General features: G+C 40.1%; 1 protein-coding gene across 4 annotated transcripts in view; it reads right to left on the minus strand.

The window, feature by feature from the left end:
- col12a1b (collagen, type XII, alpha 1b) overlaps positions 1 to 22,077 on the minus strand; it is a 184,809-nt gene that overhangs the window by 83,723 nt on the left and 79,009 nt on the right. For 2 of the 4 annotated variants that reach the window (XM_080048158.1, XM_080048161.1), the window contains exons 29-43: positions 21,628 to 21,757; positions 20,470 to 20,609; positions 17,991 to 18,123; positions 17,839 to 17,856; positions 16,401 to 16,540; positions 10,915 to 11,044; positions 9,416 to 9,564; positions 8,720 to 8,849; positions 7,999 to 8,138; positions 7,556 to 7,685; positions 6,575 to 6,714; positions 5,791 to 5,920; positions 5,234 to 5,373; positions 2,665 to 2,794; positions 2,058 to 2,197 (exon numbers count right to left, since the gene is read on the minus strand). In XM_080048158.1, the coding sequence (XP_079904284.1) occupies positions 2,058 to 2,197; positions 2,665 to 2,794; positions 5,234 to 5,373; positions 5,791 to 5,920; positions 6,575 to 6,714; positions 7,556 to 7,685; positions 7,999 to 8,138; positions 8,720 to 8,849; positions 9,416 to 9,564; positions 10,915 to 11,044; positions 16,401 to 16,540; positions 17,839 to 17,856; positions 17,991 to 18,123; positions 20,470 to 20,609; positions 21,628 to 21,757 (1,920 nt within the window). The remainder of the gene's footprint in view (positions 1 to 2,057; positions 2,198 to 2,664; positions 2,795 to 5,233; positions 5,374 to 5,790; positions 5,921 to 6,574; positions 6,715 to 7,555; positions 7,686 to 7,998; positions 8,139 to 8,719; positions 8,850 to 9,415; positions 9,565 to 10,914; positions 11,045 to 16,400; positions 16,541 to 17,838; positions 17,857 to 17,990; positions 18,124 to 20,469; positions 20,610 to 21,627; positions 21,758 to 22,077) is intronic. The other 2 variants (XM_080048159.1, XM_080048160.1) reach the window with 2 other exon arrangements.

Genomic DNA, 22,077 nt, shown 5'->3' on the forward strand with positions numbered 1-22,077 from the left:
ACATTGGCAAATCTCCACTTCTGTTGAGAAAACTTCAATTTGAAGCCAAAAACGAAGATTCTCACACAGAAGAGAGCCAATTCGTACAGGACTTTCTTTGTGAACTTCTCACTTTAAGACATTTAAACTTACTATGAACAAATTCCCATTAGCGACATCATATCATAAGACAGGAGAAAAATGTATTGTTGATACAATGGATACAAGTACAGTCGTCCCACGCCACATTGGCAACTCTCCACTTCTGTTGAGAAAACTTGAATTTGAAAGCCAAAACTTAGGGGCACTTTACACGGTGAAAACGCAACCGCTTTTGTCCAAAGAGTGCGCTAGAATTAACATTAACTAAAAGTTCCTCGTAGCAACTTTACGTCAACTGTTCATAAAGACAAGTTGACCATTACTGAAAACTATGAAACAGTTAATAGCAAAAGAATAATCAAATGTATGACTCCATCAAGATTTGCCAGTTTCTACTTGTTGGATTTTTCACCAGAAGTTGCCCAATTGGTATTATCCCTGCATTCTAAATCACATACTAAATCTTTTTCTGGCATACTAAATAGTATGGAAGTATGGGGGATTGGAACGCAGGACATGTTTTTATGACTGCCCAACAAGTGAAATTAGATATGTTATCCTTTTAATTCAAACCACTCTGAGGCCTTAAAGTCAGACTGATTGTTCAGTGGCCATTAGAAGAATATAAAGCATTTACTTTAATCTAACTGGGAAAATATGACAGGCACAATAAATCCCTGTTTCTGTAGCTGAACATGTTTAAGTATTATTTTTGTAATGGCATCTGTCTCTTATTGTGGTGGTGCCTTTAGTCCTTGTGCTGTTTTTAGATGCTGTGACACATACACAAGGACAGCACAAGGCAAAACAAAAAAACAAATCTGCAAACATGTAAATGACAAACACATCCAGTAAGTCGACCAAAACGCATACGTGGCCGGAATCAAACTCAAGAATACTTCATGCTTTCTACATTAATCTATAGATCAGCGCGCAGCAGTTAAGTTACTGTTCAAACAAAAGGAGCATTAAGGCTACGGCTTCACAGTAAAAGCATTTCACTGGCTTCACATTAGTAGCATTTCACCGGACAAACGTGAGTTGACTTTTATTTTGAAGTACGCCTAACAGGAAAGTAGCCGCTCACAAAGCCCCTTCACTATCAGCATGTCTTCTGTTTTCACGAGTTCAATGGGTGAAATAAGAGGACAGAAAGCTTGTAATTTACAATACTTGTAACCCCAAGCTTACACCAACCGCTTCATGAACGTTAGTGGCATTCATTTTCAGTTACAGTAAGGTTTTATGCATCAAATTGTACCGGAAGAGCTATCTACTAGGCTAAGTGTCACCGCTGACTACTGGCTTGGCATGCCTACTACAGCGATTTAGGACCGTTTTCTCCTAAAACATGTGCATGAGTGAAGTTTTCAAATCAATTGCGTCTGAATGTGTTAACTTTTGAAACCAAAAAGGTGAAAGCGGTAGTGTTTTCACCACGCCAGATGTTGTTCCTGGGTGACCGTATACCCATGACAAAGGCATTAAGAAAAACTATATAAAAATAGCATTCTTTGCACTGATGGTCTTGTTTGCTGTTACATGTAATTGATGATCATCAGAGGAAAAATTAGACTGTTTCAGAAATATTTTCTCATAGCACCTTTAAAAAAACTAAATATGTAGGTGTTGGATTCTCACTTGATGGTCTCGTTCGCTGTTACATGTAATTTATCATCATCTGAGAATATTTTTAACTTTTTCAAAAATATCAAGTTCCTCGTTGCACCTTTAAAAAAACAAAAAAATGGGCGCTCCGGTGGTGTAGTGGATAGAGCGCGTACCATATTAGTTCCGGCCTTCGTTGCAGTGGTCGCGGGTTCAAATCTGACCCGTGGACCTTTACTGCAGGTCATCCCCCTCTCTCTCTCTCTCTCTCTCTGTCTCCCCATTTCAGCTCTGTACTGTCTAATAAAGCTTGAAAATGCAAAAAAAAAAACAAAAAAAAACAATAAATGTAGTTGTTGTATTCTCACCACTTCCTGCTCCTCTCCGCCGGTTGGGACCCAGATGACGATGTATTCTCGTACGTTCCCCTCTGGAGGATCCCAGCGCACGTTCAGGGTGCTCGTGGTCGGATCGGTCACTTGAAGGTTCCTCGCAAAACCAAGAGGCTCTGAGGCAAGAGGCAAGAGGCAAGGGGAGAGGATATGGATTAATATCAGAATCCTTAGGTATCAGAATCGGTATCAATATCGTCAGATTTCCAAAATCCAGATATTGGAATCGGATCAGAACAGGGATCCCTTCCTCTGTCACTCTCCATGAGATTTCTCTTTGAGCACAGAGTTCAGCCATTGTACAGCGCCCATGGAGCAGTTTAAGGTTAAGTGTCTTGCTCAAGGACACAATGGTAGAGATGGTGGGCACCGTAGATGTAATAGCAGCCACCACTAGTTTTACTACTAACACCCTCCTGTCCGGTGCCGGGGATCCAACCAGAGACCTCATGGTTACTGGTTGGCCCCTCTTTCCTCTAGGACATCCCACCACCCTAGCTATCTGCTCTAACAGGAGTCCAATATAAAAAAAAGCAGAATATGTCTTTACAATTACAATCGAAAGCACCCCAGAGATACTGACTTGTTTTGCCGATGTCGGACAGGCTTGGTCCGTCTCCGGTTTCGTAGACGGGCACCACTGTGATGGTGTAGCGCGTGTCGGGTAGAAGTTTGTCCAGGACGGTTTTAGTCGTGCTCTCAGACACTTGCTCCTGGAAAAAAAAAAACATGTGTGCGGTGAGACACAAACATCTTGCGGAAAACTTCTGAAAATGATACTGTTAAACTGCATTTTGTTGGGGCGCTCCGGTGGCGTAGTGGATAGAGCGCAAACTATATTGGTCTGGCCTTCGTTGCAGTGGTCACGGGTTCAAATCCAAACCATTGAACTTTACTGCAGGTCATTCCCCCTCTCTCTCTCTCTCTCTCTCTCTCTATGTCTCCCCATTTCAACTCTGTACTGTCTAATAAAGCTTGAAAATGCCAAAAAATTATCTTAAAAAAAAAAGAAAATTGTCCATAATATGGATCATTATATAAAATCTTAAGTTGAACAATACAAGTTTTATATACAGTATAGGACATAAAACATTAAGCATTAAAATAAAACTTTTCAACCAACAGTATTCCTGTGATTTAAGTTCCTTCTGTTAAAAAAAAGTGGTTCATTTTGGTCAAATTTAGTCATCTTTGGACCTGGAAGTCAAACTGTAGCATGAAATTGATCCAGTTTGTTTCCATGTTTTGCTCCATTTTCCTTCTTAACCTTCTTAAAGAAGAAACATATGAAACCACATTTCTTCTGGCAACTTTCGGAGTTCAAAAATCCCTCTGGAAAATCGACTTTGACATACTAATACCAGTGGTAAAAACTCTCAACCGACGAATGATGGCTCAGTCATTTTCACCACTCTTTATAGTCTACACACACACACACACACACACACACACACACACTCACACACACCCACACACACACACACTCACACACACACACACACACACACTCACACACACACAAACACACTCACACACACACACACACACACACACACCACACACTCACACACACACACACACACACACACACACACACTCTCTCTCTCTTGCTCTCTTTGCTTAAGAACGAAAACAAAAGCTTGCTAAGTCATTTTCACCGCTCTTTTAAGTTTAAAGTCTGAACGAATGTGTTTCTAAGAGGCCTTTACACATTCACTACACCAACACTAACCCCCCACACTTAACATGACATGCAAACGCTGAAAGGTGTTCAATGGTGAAAGGCTTACGGCGCCATTGTGTGCCGATTGCATCATGGGATCATCGTGTCAAAATATCTCGACATCTCCAAAATCCCCGTGCCGAGGGCTTTGATCGTTTTAGTCTTTGAAGAACGACAACTCAAACAAACTCTTGACGGCTTTTTTATTAACTTAGCTTCAAAAACCTGTGACTGACTGACTGACTTAACTGTCCGGCCTGGATTTGTCATTGTTATTTACATAGAGCACACACACACACACACACAGACACACAGACACACAGACACACAGACACACAGACACACAGAGACACAGAGACACACACACACACACACACACACAGAGACACACACACACACACACACACACACACACACAGAGACACACACAGACACACACACACACACACACACACACACACACACACACACAGAGACACACACACACACACACACACACACACGCAGACACACAGAGACACACACACACACACAGACAGACAGACAGACACACACACACACACACACACACATATAGAGACACACACACACACCGACAGACAGACACACACACACACACACACACACACACACACAGACACACAGAGACACACACAGACACACACACACACACACACACACACACACACACAGAGAGACACACACACACACACACACACACACACACACAGACACACACACACACACAGACAGACAGACAGACACACACACACACACACACACTTGTTAGTTTGTTTTGTTTTGTATATGTAATTATATTTTGTCTTGACATAAGCTATTGGAAATATGCTTCTGCAAACATTGGAAGGATTTCCCCCAAGAATGTAATTTTTCTTCAACCACGTGTGAAAACAAACTTCGAGCCAAGTTTCGATTATCTTCAGAAGCTGAGGGCTTGATTTACTAAGATCCCAGATAGACACTGCTACGTTACGTGTGCATTGTAACAGATATTATTTTATTGGTGGGAGTTGTTAATATGTTATTTTAAATCATAATAACAGAAGCAAACATGGTATAGGCAGTAGTATTTCAAATGTTGTCATCCATCCCCTCTCTCTCCCCATTTCAACTCTGTACTATCAAGATCATGAACACTGTGTTTTTCTTTTACTGTTTTTAATTAAATTAACTATTTATTCTTAAATGTTGTTGTTGCTGTTGTTGTTGTTGTTGTGTGTGTGGCGTGCCCACTTGTATGCCTATGTGTCTTCAATGTGCTGCACTTTTGACCACACAAATTTCCCAACTCTGGGATAATAAAGTATACTTTGACTATGACTAAAAAACGCTTGAAAATGCCAGAAAATAATCGTAAAAAAAAAAAAAAATCTGAATGTTGAATTTAGGATGAAAGAAGATGTTTTACCACTATCTCCAGCCCTCCGTCTGTGGGTCTGTAGACGATCTTATATCCCTGGACGTTCCCATCGGCAGCATCCCATGTGACTGTCAGCGAGGTGAAGGTCGGGTTGGACACCTGCATGTTGCTCACTCCACCCAGAGGCACTGAGAGACAGAGGGAAAAATTAATGAATTTTTTAGTTTTTTTTGGTGTTTGTGTGTGTCTTTGAACGTTTTATGGTATATGTTATTGTGTGTGTGTGTGTGTGTGTGTGTGTGTGTGTGTGTGTGAGAACATGCAATCAATTAATCAATCAATTTGTTTCTGCAGACACATACATAAGCTTATATAAAGATTTAATTTTTTAATTTTAAAGGGCAAGGGATACTGTTAATACTAACACTAAGGTCTTTAATGATGCATTTTTGTCATGTTTTTCAGAGGATGTCCTGACGATCAAGCAATGAGCAACATATAGACGTGTGTATGTTGTTCATTGCTTGATCATCCCGTTAATACAAAAAAAAAAAAAAAATACAAAACAAAATGAAATGAAAAGCAGGAATAAACCATAAACTTACATGTCTTTCCGTTTTCTGACTGGCGTTTTCCCTCCCTGGCTGGATACACCGGTAACACAGACACTGTGTAAGGAGTGTCGGGCTGCAGGTTCCTCAGGATAATGTTAGTGGTGGCGGTAGGTACTTGCTCCTGTTTACAGAGAAAAAACAAGTCATTTTTAGAAGGTTATGACTATGTTTTTGTCTATGTTTTCATTTAGGATGGTTAGAAAGACCCGGATGTCTGCAGTATTATATCCGGCAAAGATTTTTAGTGGTGAAAACAGCATCCTATTTGGGGCGATTCTGACTCAGTGCATCCAGTGCGAACCTGAAGTGACGTCACATCAACAGAGCCTCCATATGAAAACAAACGGGGATGCGCCGGATATAAAAGCAAGAGGAAAGATCAAGGAGCCATGTTATGATGAAATAAATAAGTTAAAGTATGTCCCAATTGTAGCATACTGCATCCTAACTAGATCATTTTTATCGTCAGATGTAGTATGTAGAATAGAAAAAAGAAAGAGTATGCGATTCGGAACGCAGCCATGGTCTAGAATAGTAAACATTAACACGATATCAAAGTTGGATGTCTCAATCAGCTCTTACAAAAAATCTGATTGAAAATTAATCTTGTTAAACATTATAAAAGTTAGATTAAGAAAAGCTTTTTTTTCTGGCTTAGACCATTTGACTGGCTTCCTACGTGTCTAGACATAACTGGTAAAAATTGACTAGCATTTTTCCCCCTCCTCTCATAGGAATATTTTATTGTTCCAAATGTTGTTGCATTTTCTCTCACCATCTCCTCAACGCCGCCGGCCGCTGGGACGTAAAAGACTTTGTAGAGACGAACGGCTCCGTCGGCCGGATCCCATTTCACAGAGAGAGACGTCATGGTCGGGTCGGTCACTCTTAAGTTCTTCACTCCGCCAAGTTGCCCTAAAAACACAAGATTGATATCGTTAGCCTTTACTTTAGTGTTACCATGTAAACATCTGGTCAATGATCAAATTCCTTCGTGATTTTTCTCTACTTATGACATCTATTGCAGTATGTCCGTCCTGGGAGAGGGATCCCTTACTTTGTCGACTCTCCCTGAGATTTCTTCAAAAAAAAATTAATCCCGGTAAAGGGTTTTTTACTGGGAGTTTTTTCTCAGCCGAGCTAAGGGTGTAAGGGCAGGGTGTCATATTGTATGGAATGTAAAGCCCACTGAGACAAATGTCTTTTTGTGATTTTGGGCTATACAAATAAAACTGATTTGATTTGATTTGATTTGAGCCTCATAGCATAACTGGCTAAATCATATTTACTATACTCTACTTTTACTCTACATCTACTCTATTCTACATCTACTCTACTCTACATCTACTTTTCGTTAGCCTAATAACATAATTGCCTAAGTCATATTTTAAGGGTTTATAGAGCAGGGTAAAGTAGATGTAGAGTAGAGTAGATGTAGAATAAAGTAGATGTAGAGTAAAAGTAGAGTAGAGTAAATATGATTTAGGCAATTATGCTAACAACATAAACAACACAACATAACAACACTGTCTAAACCCTACAGTTTGCCCAGTTGTGACATCACACATGGTAAAATGTAGGGTTAGACAGTGAGACCATAAAACACTCTTTCTGCCTTTTCTCAGGCTAGGATGAACCGATTTCTAAAAAATGTTGCACATTTATACTACATAGGATCTCAGAGTTCAATACACCTTCACATTCCCACTGGTGAAGTAGGCCTTTAATGGTAGAATAGAGTAATGTTCATTCTTACTTGTCTTTCCGTTTTCAGACAGTCTCTTTCCATCTCCGCTGGCGTACACAGGCACCAGAGACACAGTGTAGAGAGTGTCTGGCTGGAGACCTCGCAGAACGGTGTTGGTGGCACCGGCAGCCACTGTTTCCTAAAAGCAACAACAAATCACGCCAAAAGAGCTTCTTTTAACAACCAAAAAATATGAGATTTGTATATAGAGTGTTCAATTAAAGCTGCTACGAGTAACTTTTAAATATTTCTGAAACAGTCTAATTTTTCCTCTGATGATCGTGAATTGCATGTTACAGCAAATGAGATTAAAGGTTCTAAGGGCAGAGGGTGTCATAGATAGATAGATAGATAGATAGATAGTACTGTATGGAATGTAAAGGCCACTGAGGCAAATGTATATCTGTGATATTGGGCTATATACAAATAAAACTGATTTGATTTGATCTTACCACTGCCTCAGTTCCTCCGGCCGCGGGGACGTAAAGCACTTTGTATTCCTTGACTTGCCCCTCTGCCGGCTCCCAGCGCACATTCAGAGTGGTCATGGTGGGATTCAATACCTGAAGATTCTTCCCTCCACCAAGAGGCTCTGGATGGGAAGAAATACACACGTTTAGTTAGCAGATTTAAACCTGGGGTATGTGATTTCTGATTGGTCAAAGTAAACATGAGCTGTGTACACTTTGACCAATCATAGCGAGGCTCCGATTCTCTGTTCTTATTGGCTGTTGGGACTGTCTGTTCACTTTGGTTTTGAGTAATTTTCAATGTACTAATGTATGCTGTATGCTAGGCTAATGTTAGCCTTCTGCTGTAGGCTAACCCTCACTCCATCCTCGCCAGGTCGGATGGGAAAAAACATCTCAATATTGAAAATGACTCAATCATTTTTTACAAAAACAGCTCATATAGACAGACAAGAGTCGTGGCTTTAAATAAAGTAAAGTTTTTTTTTTGTTAAATGGATGTTTGATTAAGTTTTAATTAAATTTGTTTGCAGAAGACAGGTCTCCTTCTATACAAAGTGAATGGAACGCTGTTCATCGGTTTCCCCCGCGATGGGCGTGGCCTATTTCATGTACTGTCTCTATGGCAGGCATACTCCACGTCTAGAATTACATTTTTATTTTCCAATGGTAGTATAGTGTGTATGATAATGTTCATTCTTACTTGTCTTTCCGTTTTCAGACTGGACCTTTCCATCTCCGTAGGGGTAGACTGGGACCAGAGACACAGTGTAGAGAGTGTCTGGTTGGAGGCTTCGCAGCACCGTGTTAGTAGCACCTGCAGCCACTGTTTCCTATATGCAGCAACAGATGACACAAATTAGCTCCTTTAAACACCAAAGACAGAAGACAGAGAAACCAGCCAATAACATGGCACCATGAGATATTAATCTAGAAAGCAAAACTTTCTACCAGGCTACCATATGTTTGAAAACTAAACTGTGGGCAAAGTCTTATTAGTCTAGAGACCTAAGGACCTTGTAAGCGTCCTTGGGTTTGATAAAGGCGCTATATAAATGAAATAAATTATTAGTAAAATGATACATGGTAAATGGACTTTACTGTATATAGCGCTTTTTAGCCGATTTTCTCAGCCCCAAAGCACTTTACAATTCTTACCACATTCACCCATTCACACACACCGATGGCAGTAGCTACCATGCAAGGCGCTCTCTGAACCATCGGGAGCAATTTTGGGTTCAGTGTCTCTTTGCCCAGGGACACTTGGACCCTGCACTCCAGAGGACGATCTCCCTACCCACTTCGCAACTGCCGCAGTGGGTAGGGAGTAATAGTATTATTATTGTGATGTATGCACATGTCAGTGCCAACCAACAGTAAAGCGGATGGATGGTCCTACCAGTCCTACCATTGCCTCAGCTCCTCCGGCAGCGGGGACGTAAACCACTTTGTATTCCTTCACTCGGCCGTCAGCCGGCTCCCAGCGCACGTTCAGAGTGGTCATCGTCGGGTTTAAAACCTGTAGGTTCTTCACTCCACCCAGAGCCTCTGAATGAGTAAGAAATACAGATGTTTAGTTAGCATATACAGCTCTGGAAAAAAATGAAGAGACCACTCCAAATGTTCAGTGTCTCTCGTTTTACTATTTATAGGCATATGTTTGAGTAGAATGAACATTTTGGGTTTATAATTTAAACTACTGACAACATTTCTACCAAATTCTAATACATTAGACATGACATTCTGTCATAAATGGACCGTTTGCATTCCTTCAGTTTAGGTGAAAATAAGGGGCGCTCTGGTGGCGTATAGAGCGCGTACCCAGGGCTGCCTTTACCTGCCACTAGGCCCTGGGGCTGAGAGGTTTCGTAGGCCCCCCCGGGCGGCGGTCTTACAATACAGATGTGTTAAAGCCATGTTTGTCTACACCACAATATCTCTATTGATGAAATACAAAATCACTTAAGGTAACATGTAAATAACCCCCTCCTGGTCTAATGACTTTTAATAACCAAACACACAAGTTATTGAGGAGACAGCGGTGGGGTCCCAGGACCTTTTAGGGGGGTCCGGGGGCATGCCCCCCCCGGAAGAAAAATTTGAACCTTTTTAAAGTAAAATGCATCAATCTGGTGCACTTTGAGAAGAAAACTAAGGAAGGCTAAATCAACTGTGTCCTATGTGAGCTATTTTCTGGAATAATTTGGAGACACAGAAATACCAAAAAGCAGAAACAAAAATACAAAGGTTTAAAAAACCCAGTCATTCAGCATTCCAATTTTTTTTAAATAATCCCTTATCCCAAAGCTACGTCTCTCTTTGAATTCTTCGTTTTGCTTTTAATGGCTCAACTCAATATAGGCCCTTAATCTGCGTTGCCCCGAACAATGTTATTTAAACAAAAATAACAAAAATTTACTGGTGAATGATAGGCCCCTTGATCTTCATAGGCCAAAAAATAATGTGATTTTTTTTCCCTTTTTCTTTACTGGTTCATGATAGGCCCCTGTTCTCCGTACGCCCGCCCCCCTACGAAGATTAGGGGCCTATCATGAGCCAGTCAATAATTTATTGTTTTAAATGACAATATTCGGGGCCTTCTTAGATCAGGGGCCTATATTGAGACAGAAAAAAAAAAAAAAAAAAAAAAAAAAAAATTTTTTTTTTTTTTTGAGAGGCCCCTAATCTTTGTAGGCCCTGGGGCTTCAGCCCAGGTAAGCCCGTGCATAAAGGCGGCCCTGCGCGTACCATATCGGCTACGGGTTCAAATCCGACCCGTGGACCTTTACTGCAGGTCATCCCCCCTCTTCTCTCTCTGTCTCCCCATTTCAACTCTGTACCGTCTAATAAAGCTTGAAAATGCCAAACAAATTTTCTTTAAAACAAATAAAATCTTACTGGTTTGTCCGTCTCCGGAGACCTCTTTGGCGACGCCTGATGGATACACAGCGGCCACAGAGATGTCATACTTAGTGTCGGGGGTCAACTTCTGCAGAATGGCGTTGGTCTTCTTTCCTCCCACTTGAACCTGTTCACAGAAAAAACAAGATGTCAGCCGTGAGAATCAGAGGTTGATTTCGCATTTTTTTTCCCATTACATTTTTGTCTCTTTTTTTTATGTCTAAAGGTGAAGTAAGCGATTTATTTATGTTAATACAAGTGTTAAATCGCTCTTTATTCATACAGTGATCACTTATATAGTGTATACAAATCCTTCCCAATGTCTGTTTTGATGGTTTTTATCATGTTTTATCACACTTATGGATCTGAGATGGTGCTCGATAACTCGCTGCTTGAAGACCGCAGTGCATTAATGATAAGATGAGGCTGATCGTCTGTTTTTTAAGGTGAATGTCGTCAAACTATTTACATTATTTATACATGAGTTAGTTAAGTATTTCTCTGGTGAAGTATTCCTTTAAGTATTTCTGTGGTGAAGTAGGCCTTTGGGAAATACTGAGAAAACATCTCTGTATTTTATCAAGAGCTGGATGGGACAGTGTAAACACATCCATGGAAGGAATAAACATTTTGCCTGGTAGCTAAGAGATACATGACACAAGGTATCTCATCACATTTACATCAGTATGTTAGGTATTTGGCTGACATTTTGGATTTAGAAACAGGGCTAATACACACACACACACGCACACACACACACACACACACACACACACACACACACACACACACACACACACACACACACACACTGCTGTATGTCACAACATGCTCTGCTTAATTCAACTGCATGACAATCAGTGGCTGGCTCTTCTCGTATTTTTCTTTAGTTTGAGGGAATCATTTTTCAGTTTTCATTTAGATTTTGAGTTGAGCTCAATACATAAGACTATCCCTTGCATTCCAAATCACATACTCTTTCTTTTTTACTACACTACATACTGAAGTACAGAAGAGTTTAAGGGCCACAGGAGAAAGAAAGAAAATCAGATAAGGAAGATTTTTTTTTCATTATGTCGAGAAATGTCAAGAATAAAGACGAATACTCCAAAATGCTATTGGAGTTAGAGGGGCATTTATGTATTTTCAGCATACTACAATTGACGTGCATGTATTGGGACATCCTAAATCTTTTTCTGGCATACTAAATTGTAAGGAAGTATGGGAATTGGAACGCAGGGTTTGTTTTTAAGTTGTTTTGCACAAGGAAACAGGGAACACAACATTCTAAAAGTAATAAAATCTATTCTAGGTATTTTTCAAACTAATCTTTCTTCCCAATTCTCCAAGGGTTGTTAAAATATACTGCTCATTTGTATATGCTTTGCCTTCTTTAAGAGGTAAACTGTTTTAGTTGATTTAGGTGAAAACTAGCAGTTGTTGTTGATTGTAGCGCCCCCTATGGACAAAAGTGGTAGCGTTTTTACGACACCAACACCTGCTATCTATCTATCTGGGGCGACTGTGGCTCAGGTGGTTAAGCGGGTTGGCCAATGATCCTAGGGTTGGCGGTTTGATCCCCGCCCGGCCACTTGTGTCATGGTCGTTGTGTCCCTGGGCAAGACACTTCACCCACCTTGCCTCGTGTGAATGTGTATGACTGCTGTATGTTTGAGGTGGTGGTCGGAGGGGCCGATGGCGCTGAATGGCAGCCTCGCTTCTGTCAGTCTGCCCCAGGGCAACTGTGGCTACTATCGTAGTTTACCACCACCGGTATGACTGTGTGTGAACGTATTGAACCTGGAACCCTGTAAAGCGCTTTGAGTACCAAAGAAAAGCGCTATATAAATCCAAGTTTAATAATATCTATCTATCTATCTATCTATCTCCTGCTGTCCTAAAGATCTTTGCTAGAGCATGCTGGCGGCACGTGCATTTGTTTAGGAAGCGAGTGAATGAGAGAGGGAAGGATGCATGGCCATGAGGCAATGTATTCATATGTGACTTTTACTGATGGTCTCGTTTGCTTTTACAGGTCATTCATAATCATCAGAGGAAGTTCCTGGTAGTCCCTTTATGTACTCATGTTATCCTCTGTTTGTCTGCGATAGTGAGTGTGTGTGTGTGCGTGTGCGTGTGCGTGTGCGTGTGCGTGTGCGTGTGTGTGTGTGTGTGTGTGTGTGTGTGTGTGTTTGTGTGTGTGTAAAATAGTTTGATTTTATTTAATTCTGATTTGTGCATTTCATTGGGGACTACTTTCAGTGGTGGATGGATCCACATGTTGTGCTGAGGTGAGTAATTGGGCCAGCTGGACAGTGTATGTGGGACTGAGTCAGTGTGTGTGTGTGTGTGTGTGTGTGTGTGTGCGTGTGTGTGTGCGTGTGTGTGTGTGTGTGTGTGTGTGTGTGTGTGTGTGTGTGTGCGTGTATGTGTGTGTGTTCTTGATGATGAAACAACATGTTAGACAAGACAATGCTTGAAAGGACAGGAAGGGAAAAAAAACACACAAACACCAAATACTGTATTTCCCCCTTTGAAAGTCAAATTAAATCACAAATGAAAAACTTCAGCCTGCAAAACTCTCCCAGGGATTAATCCACCTTTTCATCTCCGTGGGTGTCCACTTTGATTTATTATTAATTATGTTATTCCGAGTTACATTGAGACCACCTAAGGCTGCCGGGGCTATAAATTCTTGTTTGATGCTACACTGTATTTACTCATATAGCATATAGCATCGGCACAAGAAAGGGATAACGCCTCTGAGCTCATTCTACTCAAACAAACATCTTGTCTTAGTCTCATATGACTTATGTTTTCTCGAAACAACAGGCCCCAGCGGACGTCAACATGACACCAGATGGTCTGGGTCCGCATGTGACGCATGTAGGGGGATCAGCGATGCATTAGGCCGACACACACACACACACACACACACACACACACACACACACACACACTCATACACACACACACACACACACACACACACACACAGCGCCGCTGACATCATGATTCGAACCCCTGACACATTGTTTGGGGGAACACTGTCATAACATCTCAGAGACACAATAAAATGTGGAGCTCACCGAAATCCTTTTCATACAGACTTTCATACAGTTTTCCTTTGAAGTTATTTCCAGCGCTAATCACGGGTGAGGTCATTGAGAAAGAATGTGAGTTTGGCAGAGTCCAAACGCAGGATGAGTGGGACTGTCATAAAACAAATGTCAAAATATGGCGGCTGGCTAGATGTGTGCGCACTTTTATCGGCGATATCTATTTCCCTAATTCATTGGATTTTGTCTTGTCTTCATGATGATCACATTAGATCTTCTATTATGATTTAACATCGCATTCCAATTATTTTGGGGAGGAAAATTCACTTTTTTTGCTGTCCTACAATTCAAAAACAAAGGTATTTTATTTTATCTGGAGAATTTCAATTATTTTTCTTATTACATTTGTTTTTCCCCTCCTTGATGCCCACAACTTTGTAAAAAAATTTAAATAAATCTTTAAACAAGTTTGTACTCATACAGGACATGAAAAATACAGTTTTCTTTATATTCTTAAGAAACAAATTTTTTGAATATGTTCAAAATTCATGCGAGGAAATTTTGACCCTCGCGAACGTTTCAAGACAGTTAAGAGACGCCCTTGCGAATGCAGTTTCCAACTTGTCGCAAACTGTCGCAGCCCAGTGAGATAGGGGCTTAACTCAGATCTAAAATGTAAATATTTCTATTTTTTGAAGGAAAACATTTTTGTCTGGGATGGAAATGCCCCAAAAGTGGAGATACAAGGTGTTCTGCAAAAATGTAATTCCTTTTCCTATCAATGAACAATGAACTTAAAGTGAACTTTAAGTGTATCGCTACTACTTGTGTGTGTATTAAAGTCATATTTAGGACTTTAATCCGAAGTTTGTGTAATTGATGTGTTTTTTTGGTCCTTAAATCCAAGGTGTATGAATCCTGAACATCTATCTTTTGAGCGTCTTCATCGGGCTTTGATTTACTTTACTGTTTTTGCAGACATTTCTAAATCAATCGCACATTCTGTCCTTCAAATGGTCTTTTTATAGCAATGCATGAAGATGAAATAATGCTTTTGTCTCTCCCTGCAAGGTTTTATGTCTTTCTTTCCATTTTGGCCTTCCTAAAAAGCGCACCTCCAGAGGGGAGAGAGAACTCTACATCATTTCAAATTGTTCAAAACACATTAAGTTTCTACAAGAGCCTTGGGACTCATATTATAAACTCTTCTGACATATTTAAAGCTCTCCAATCACGTTGAGATATTCGTAGATCTGTCAAGGATTGTTCCCACTGGTAACAGAGCAGCACGGCCGACAACACCACCCCCGAAAAACAATAAAACAAAGCCACTGTAAAACCCCTAACTGGGAATATCAACACAGATCAAATATTTCAATCATATTGTTCCTATAATCCTGGATAAACAGGACTGATGTCCAGTGTGTGCTATTAGCCATATGGTGAGGGGAGAGGGGGATTTGTTTCCTGGTAAACCTCAAATTAAATGAACTGAAGCCAATTTGGGTGGTGAAAACTTAGATAAACATTTTTAGTAATCTCTGAAGTCCCTCTATTGTTCAGATTCAGTGGAGCAGCTCCAGCTTTTGTCTCTTGATAAAAAGAAGAGCCAAGTGGTTGTGTTTTTATATGTGTGTGTGTGTGTGTGTGTGTGTGTGTGTGTGTGTGGGTGTGGGTGTGGGTGTGTGTGTGTGTGTGTGTGTGTGTGTGTGTGTGTGTGTGTGTGTGTGTGTGTGTTTTCCTTTGGACTAATTTGAACTGCTGCAGGGTTCACATTTCACATTTATAGCTAAAAAAACGCAATAAAAGAGTTTGATTTTGTTGGGTTCTTCACCAGTCTGTATTCATGATTGGAAGCTACGCTCCATGCTACAAATCTGCTAAAACCAATAATTACTACTAGTTTCGATGTTTGCCTTCTCATTGATTAAGGGAATTGAAGAGCAATTGTTTTCAGTGATGTACGTATGCTGATGACAGTGTTGTATTTTTATCTAAATGTTTGACTTGATATACAGCTCCGGAAAAAAAATGAAGTGTCCAGTCTGGATTTTTCTTAAATCTTCATCTCTACATAACTTATTGAAAATGCTGTTAATGACAAAACAAATTATTGGAATGTGGTAGAACTCTTGTCAGTAGTTTATATTACAAACAACATACATAGACAAACATATGCCTTTAAATAGTCAAACGAGAGACACTGAACATTTAGAGTGGTATCTTAATTTTTTTACAGAGCTGTACAGTTGTTAACACCAATAACTATTCCCAGTTTTGATTTTTTTCTTCTCCATTTTTCAGCAGAATTAAAAAGGCATTTTTTTTGGTAATACGCGTACGCTGATGACACTGTCTTATTTCTTTCCAATTTTCTTTCCTTGTGTGATCTTCAAATGTAAAAAAAATTTGCTGTTTACTTACCGAAAGAGCTTCTCCCCCAGTGGTGGGTTTGTATGTGATCTTATAGTTTGCGACGGGGCCTGGGGCAGCTTCCCACTTCAGCGACAGAGAAGTTGTGGTGGCGTTGAAAACCTTCAAGTTTCGCGGAGGCTCGGGAGCCACTGAGAAACACACACAGATAAAACCCAGTGAGATAAACAGAAAAAAAAACATTACATCGTGTTTTTGATTAGCGATGATGAAGGTGAAGGTGAGGATGATGATGGTAGTGATGTAGGTGACTCTCCAACAATCCCACAGGTAACACAAGCTGGAAGGGTCAATTTTAGGAATGGAAGCAGCAAAACGTGAGAAGCGTTAAAACAGTCAATGAAGCTGTTCAGAGCAGGGCTGGAGTTCAGTAACTTCACAACAAATCATCATAATAACTAAAGATATATTTAAAACTCTAAAATGTCCGTTAAGCATTTAAAGGTAGAGGAGAGAGCAATTGTGGAGAATGCTTGTTGTAAAAAATAACTTTTTGTCAAAATCAGTTAATATCTCTTCAAGATCCGCTACCTGTCCACACTGAGTGTGTCCAGTGTTAATACACAGCCAAGGCTCTGTAAACAGGCATTTTTACTAGCTATGGTGGTCGGCCCCCTTGATATCCCCTTTATTGTTTTCCAAATAAATGTGGAAAGGCTTGATATCCTTCCATCGTTGTATCGTTTAGCAGATAACACATTTATTTTGAAAGGTAAATTGAGTTTAAACTAGAATTTTTACAGATTATTTAGTTGAATTTAAAAACTCACTGACCCCCAACTCTACGGTAGAAATTACGATAGAACAATTATGCAACAACATGCAACAACATTAATCTGACGACTGAGGTGAACACTGATGGAAGATGACGTGATGGTAGGGTGGTAAAATGACGTTACAATGTGAGATGAATGACAACTGTGACAATGACAAAATGGTCAAGAAAAATGCCGGGAAAAAAACAAAAATGGTTGACAATGGAATTAAAACTTACCCTGCGTTCCAAATCACATACTTTTTCTTTTTACTACACTACATACTAAAGTACAGAAGCGTTTTAGGGCCATGGGAGGGGGGAAACAATCATATAAGGAAGTTTTTTTTGTATCATTATGTTGAGAAATGTCAAGAATAAAGACGAATATTACAAAATGCTATCGGAGTTAGTGGGGCATTTATGCATTTTCAGCATACTACAATTGACGTGCATGTATTGGGACATCTTAAATCTTTTTCTGGCATACTAGATAGTAGGGAAGTATGGGGATTGGAACGCAGGGAATCATTCACATGGATGGAGGTCTGTGGAGGATGGATGTGTTACAGGTCAACATTCACACTTATGGTCCTGTATGGTCCGTATTAACCATTCCACACAAACTCATGAACATTACAATTAAAAGGAGCCTTTCCTTCTCCTATGACATACCATCCGGAGCCTTTAACACTAGAAAAGAGACGTTGAAAAGACAATGTTATTATTCAACGCGAGCTACTGTACATCTGAGTGTAAACATTATTATTGTTGGGTTTTTTTTTAGGCTTTTGTGTGGAGATTTGGGGGGGAAACATTTTGCTTACATGTTTTCTCGTTGCCCATAAGGTCTTCACTCTCCGATTCATCAGGGTAGATAGCCGTGACCAGGACTTGGTATTCAGTGTCGGGGTCCAATTCTTCCAGAACGTGGGAGTTCTGATCGCTAGGAAGGATGGCCTGGTGGAAGGACACAGAAACAAAGGAGAAGAAAAAAGTATGTTAACAATGTATAATTTTAAAAAAATAGAAAGGCTCAGAGGCCTCGCAGCAGACCCGGATTCGAATCCGACCTGGGTTTGTTCTCTACATGTCTTCCCCTATTTACCTCATTTCAACTCTGTCTCTGCAAATCTGTCTAATAAAGACAAAAGTCAAAAAATTTACTTTAAAATAATAAAAAAATAATAATAATAATAATAGTTTAGCAGAATAGTCCAAGTTCGATCGAAATAGCCCGATTTGTCTGCCAATCCCCCATTTTGGCTAATATAAATTCTTGGTTGCGGACATCCCTACATTAACGCAAAGTAAAGGTCTGTGTCGAGAAAGTATTAGGATACAATATATTGTAATGTTTTCTAAAAGACTGTCTCCAGTTAGTTTTATCAGTTGTCATAACAAGAGATCCTCAGAAATGGTACCATATTGGCTCCGGCCTTCTTTGCAGTGGTCGCGGGTTCATATCCGACCCATGAAGCCTTTACTGCAGGTCATCCCCCCTCTCTCTCTCTGTCTCCCCATTTCAACTCTGTACTGTCTAATAAAGCTGGGAAATGCAAAAAAAAAAAAAGAAATCTAAAAAATTAGAGAGGTGGAAACATTCTAGTCTGAGTAGTATCCTACAGCTGCCTCGGTTCAGGCTCCAGTTTTAATCACAGGGATAAAATACTGCAAAGACTTCAGGCGAGAACCTTCACCACTGCTTTGGATCAAGTATTGGGGACTTCAACTCAAACCAGATGTGTAGTGTCACTTCAGACAGACGCTTCTCTCCAAGGCAACGCTCATTTGCATATTTCCAGACAAAGCAACTTCACTGGATTAATTATCCCAGCTGCTGAAGATGCATTTTTCCGATAACAAGTAAGAAATGTTAAGTAGTAAAAGACGAAACAAATCCAGACACAATCTGGATTTAGGTCAAGATGCCAGATGTCTCAGTCTTAAGCCCCTATCTCACTGGGCTGCGACAGTGTGCGACAAGTTGGAGACACAACATTGCGAGAAAATATGCGAATTAGCGAAAATTATCACTTGCAGTCTCACTGAGTTGGTTCCCCACAACACGTTTGCGAATGTCCTGGCCAAGACTTGCCAGGAGCTCGCATTTATGTCTCGCGAACGTCTGGCGAGTGTCGCACGAACGGAATGTCAGTCTCATTTTTGTCTCAAATCAGTTACAATTTAGTTTCATATGACGCCAAACCCTCGCAAAGTTGTCTCACACTTCTCGCACTTTCTGACTCGCGGAGACTAAATTGAGAAGGGTTTGAGACGCGTTCGAGACACCTGAGACTATTTTGAGAATAGTTTTGTCGCACAAATTTTTTGAACATGTTCAAAATTCAAGCGACAGGACTGCGTGGCTCTGCGACTCATGCGAGGAAATTGAGACATCCGCGAACGTTTCAAGACAGTTTAGAGACTCTCTCGCGAATGCAGTCTCCAACTTGTCGCAAACAGTCACAGCCCAGTGAGATAGGGGCTTAAGCCATCACTAGAGGATGATCTGGAATCTTACAAACTCAGATTTTACTCAAAACGTTCTGTCCACCCACCGCCATTTTTTGTAGAATTTGAAAAATCTTTACGAAGATAAGATGCACCTGTGTACATCGCTCAATACTTTACAAATAAATAAATTAGTTAACTTTAATCCATTGATTAGTTCATTGGTGGAACCTGAAATGCTCTTTTCTGATTACATGGGCTTCTATACTTGTCATGTTCATATACAGCTCCGGAAAAAAATTAAGAGACCACTCCAAATGTTCAGTGTCTCTTATTTTACTCTTCAAAAGGCATATGTTTAAGTAAAATGAACACTTTGATTTACTAATACAAACTACTGACAACATTTCTACCAAATTCACAATACAATTATTGTCATTTAGAGCATTTTAAATAAGTAATATAGAGATGAAGATTGAAGAAAAATCCGGACTGATCTCTTAATTTTTTTACGGAGCTGTATATGACTCGTGTAACTTTTAGGATTTTAATAACCCCCTGAACCTAGCTGTAAAAAATAGCATTTGAGAAGAAGTCCCATCCAAGACTGGCTGACTTGGGGCGCTCCGATGGCATAGTGGATAGAGCGCGTACCATAATGGCCCCGGCCTTCGTTGCAGTGGTCGCAGGTTCAAATCCGACCCGTGGACCTTTACTGCAGGTCATCCCCCCTCTCTCTCTCTCTCTCTCTCTCTCTCTCTCTGTCTCCCCATTTCAACTCTGTACCGTCAAATAAAGCTTGAAAATGCAAAAAAAGTATCTTAAAAAATAAAAAAAGACTGGCTGACTTACAAACTTGGGTTCTCCCCCGGCCCTTGGAGTCCAGGTGACGCGATAAAGGGCCACGTCCTTGGCCCCGTGGTCCCAGGTGGTTCTGAAGGAGGTGTGTGTTACCTCGGAGAACTTCAAGTCCTTTGGCGCAGGAACAACATCTGTTCACATGGGCAGAGAGAAAAATTATGCATGAATTTATAGATACAGCTCTGGAAAAAAAAATTAGAGACCACTGCAAATGTTCAGTGTCTCTTGTTTTACTATTTATAGGCATATGTTTGAGCAGAATGAACATTTTGGTTTTATCATATAACTACTATAAACAACATTTCTACCAAATTCCCTCCAAAAATATTGTCATTTAGAGCATTTTCAATAAGGTATGGAGAGATGAAGATTCCAGAAAAATCCAGTGTGGTCTCTTAATTATTTCCGGAGCTGTACATTTTATTGTAATTTTTATCCTATTTTATTTCTGTTTTCTCTGTTCATTATACGTTATCCTTGTAAATTGTCTTTATTGTGTATGCTTGTCGTCACTGTAAACAGCTATTGTGATGCTCGTGGGGATCTATCATCTTGATCATACTAATGGTTGATTTGACAAATATTTGACACAGAACATATGGAGTGGGAGATTTTGACGAAGCAGTGCTTTTGTTAGTGATACATTCTTGGAGAGGACTCTTACTAAAAGGAATACTTCACGGAACCTGCGTTCTATCATTATAAAATCTCTATTATAATATAATGTATGAGGTTTTTTCTTTCCTCAGCCTTCCCTTGGCCCAGCTGTCCTGTTAATCCTAACCCTACATTTTTACTAGTGTGATGTCACACTGGTAAAATGTAGGGTTAGACAGCGAGACCATAAAACACTCTTTCTGCCTTTTCTCAGGCTAGGATGAACCGACTTCTAAAATGTTTGCACATTTATACTACTTAGGATCTCAGAGTTCAATACACCTTCATATTCCCACCGGTGAAGTAGGTCTTTAAGCCCCCCCACCTACCCCCCAATGTCTAAACCATGGTTACACCCGACCCTTGCCTGTAATCCTGAACTGGAAGTACTGTCATGAGCCCCCTTTAAATTTCCTCTCGGGGACGTATAAAGTTATTTGAATTGTTTTATTGAATTGGATATAACACTGAAAGACAGAGGCAGATTCAGACCTGTGACGGCAGAGTTGATCATGGGTTTTCCTGGTCCTGCATCGTAGACCGGAGTGACAGCGACATCGTACTCAGTCTGGGACACGAGGCTGGTCAGGAGCAGCTCAGTGATGTCTCCATTGACTTCAGCCTGTAGGGGACAAATGTTGAATATCACTCACTGATAGTAAACCTAAATATAATAATAATATTAATAATAATAATAATAATAATAATAATAATAATAATAATAATAATAATAATAATAATAATAATAATAATAATAATAATAATAATAATAATAATAATATAAAGCTTTATTGCAGACACAGGTCCATATAACACATCATACAGTAAAGGAGATACAAAAATACATCGAAATTGATAAATTACATATTAGCCTATAGGATATACAGGCTATTGCACCAATGCCGTGTTAAGCTAGATGTGTATTCATAGCTATATTTTCAG

The sequence above is a fragment of the Ammodytes marinus genome (genome assembly GCF_949987685.1).
Source record: "Ammodytes marinus genome assembly, chromosome: 19".
Lineage (NCBI taxonomy): Eukaryota > Metazoa > Chordata > Actinopteri > Uranoscopiformes > Ammodytidae > Ammodytes > Ammodytes marinus.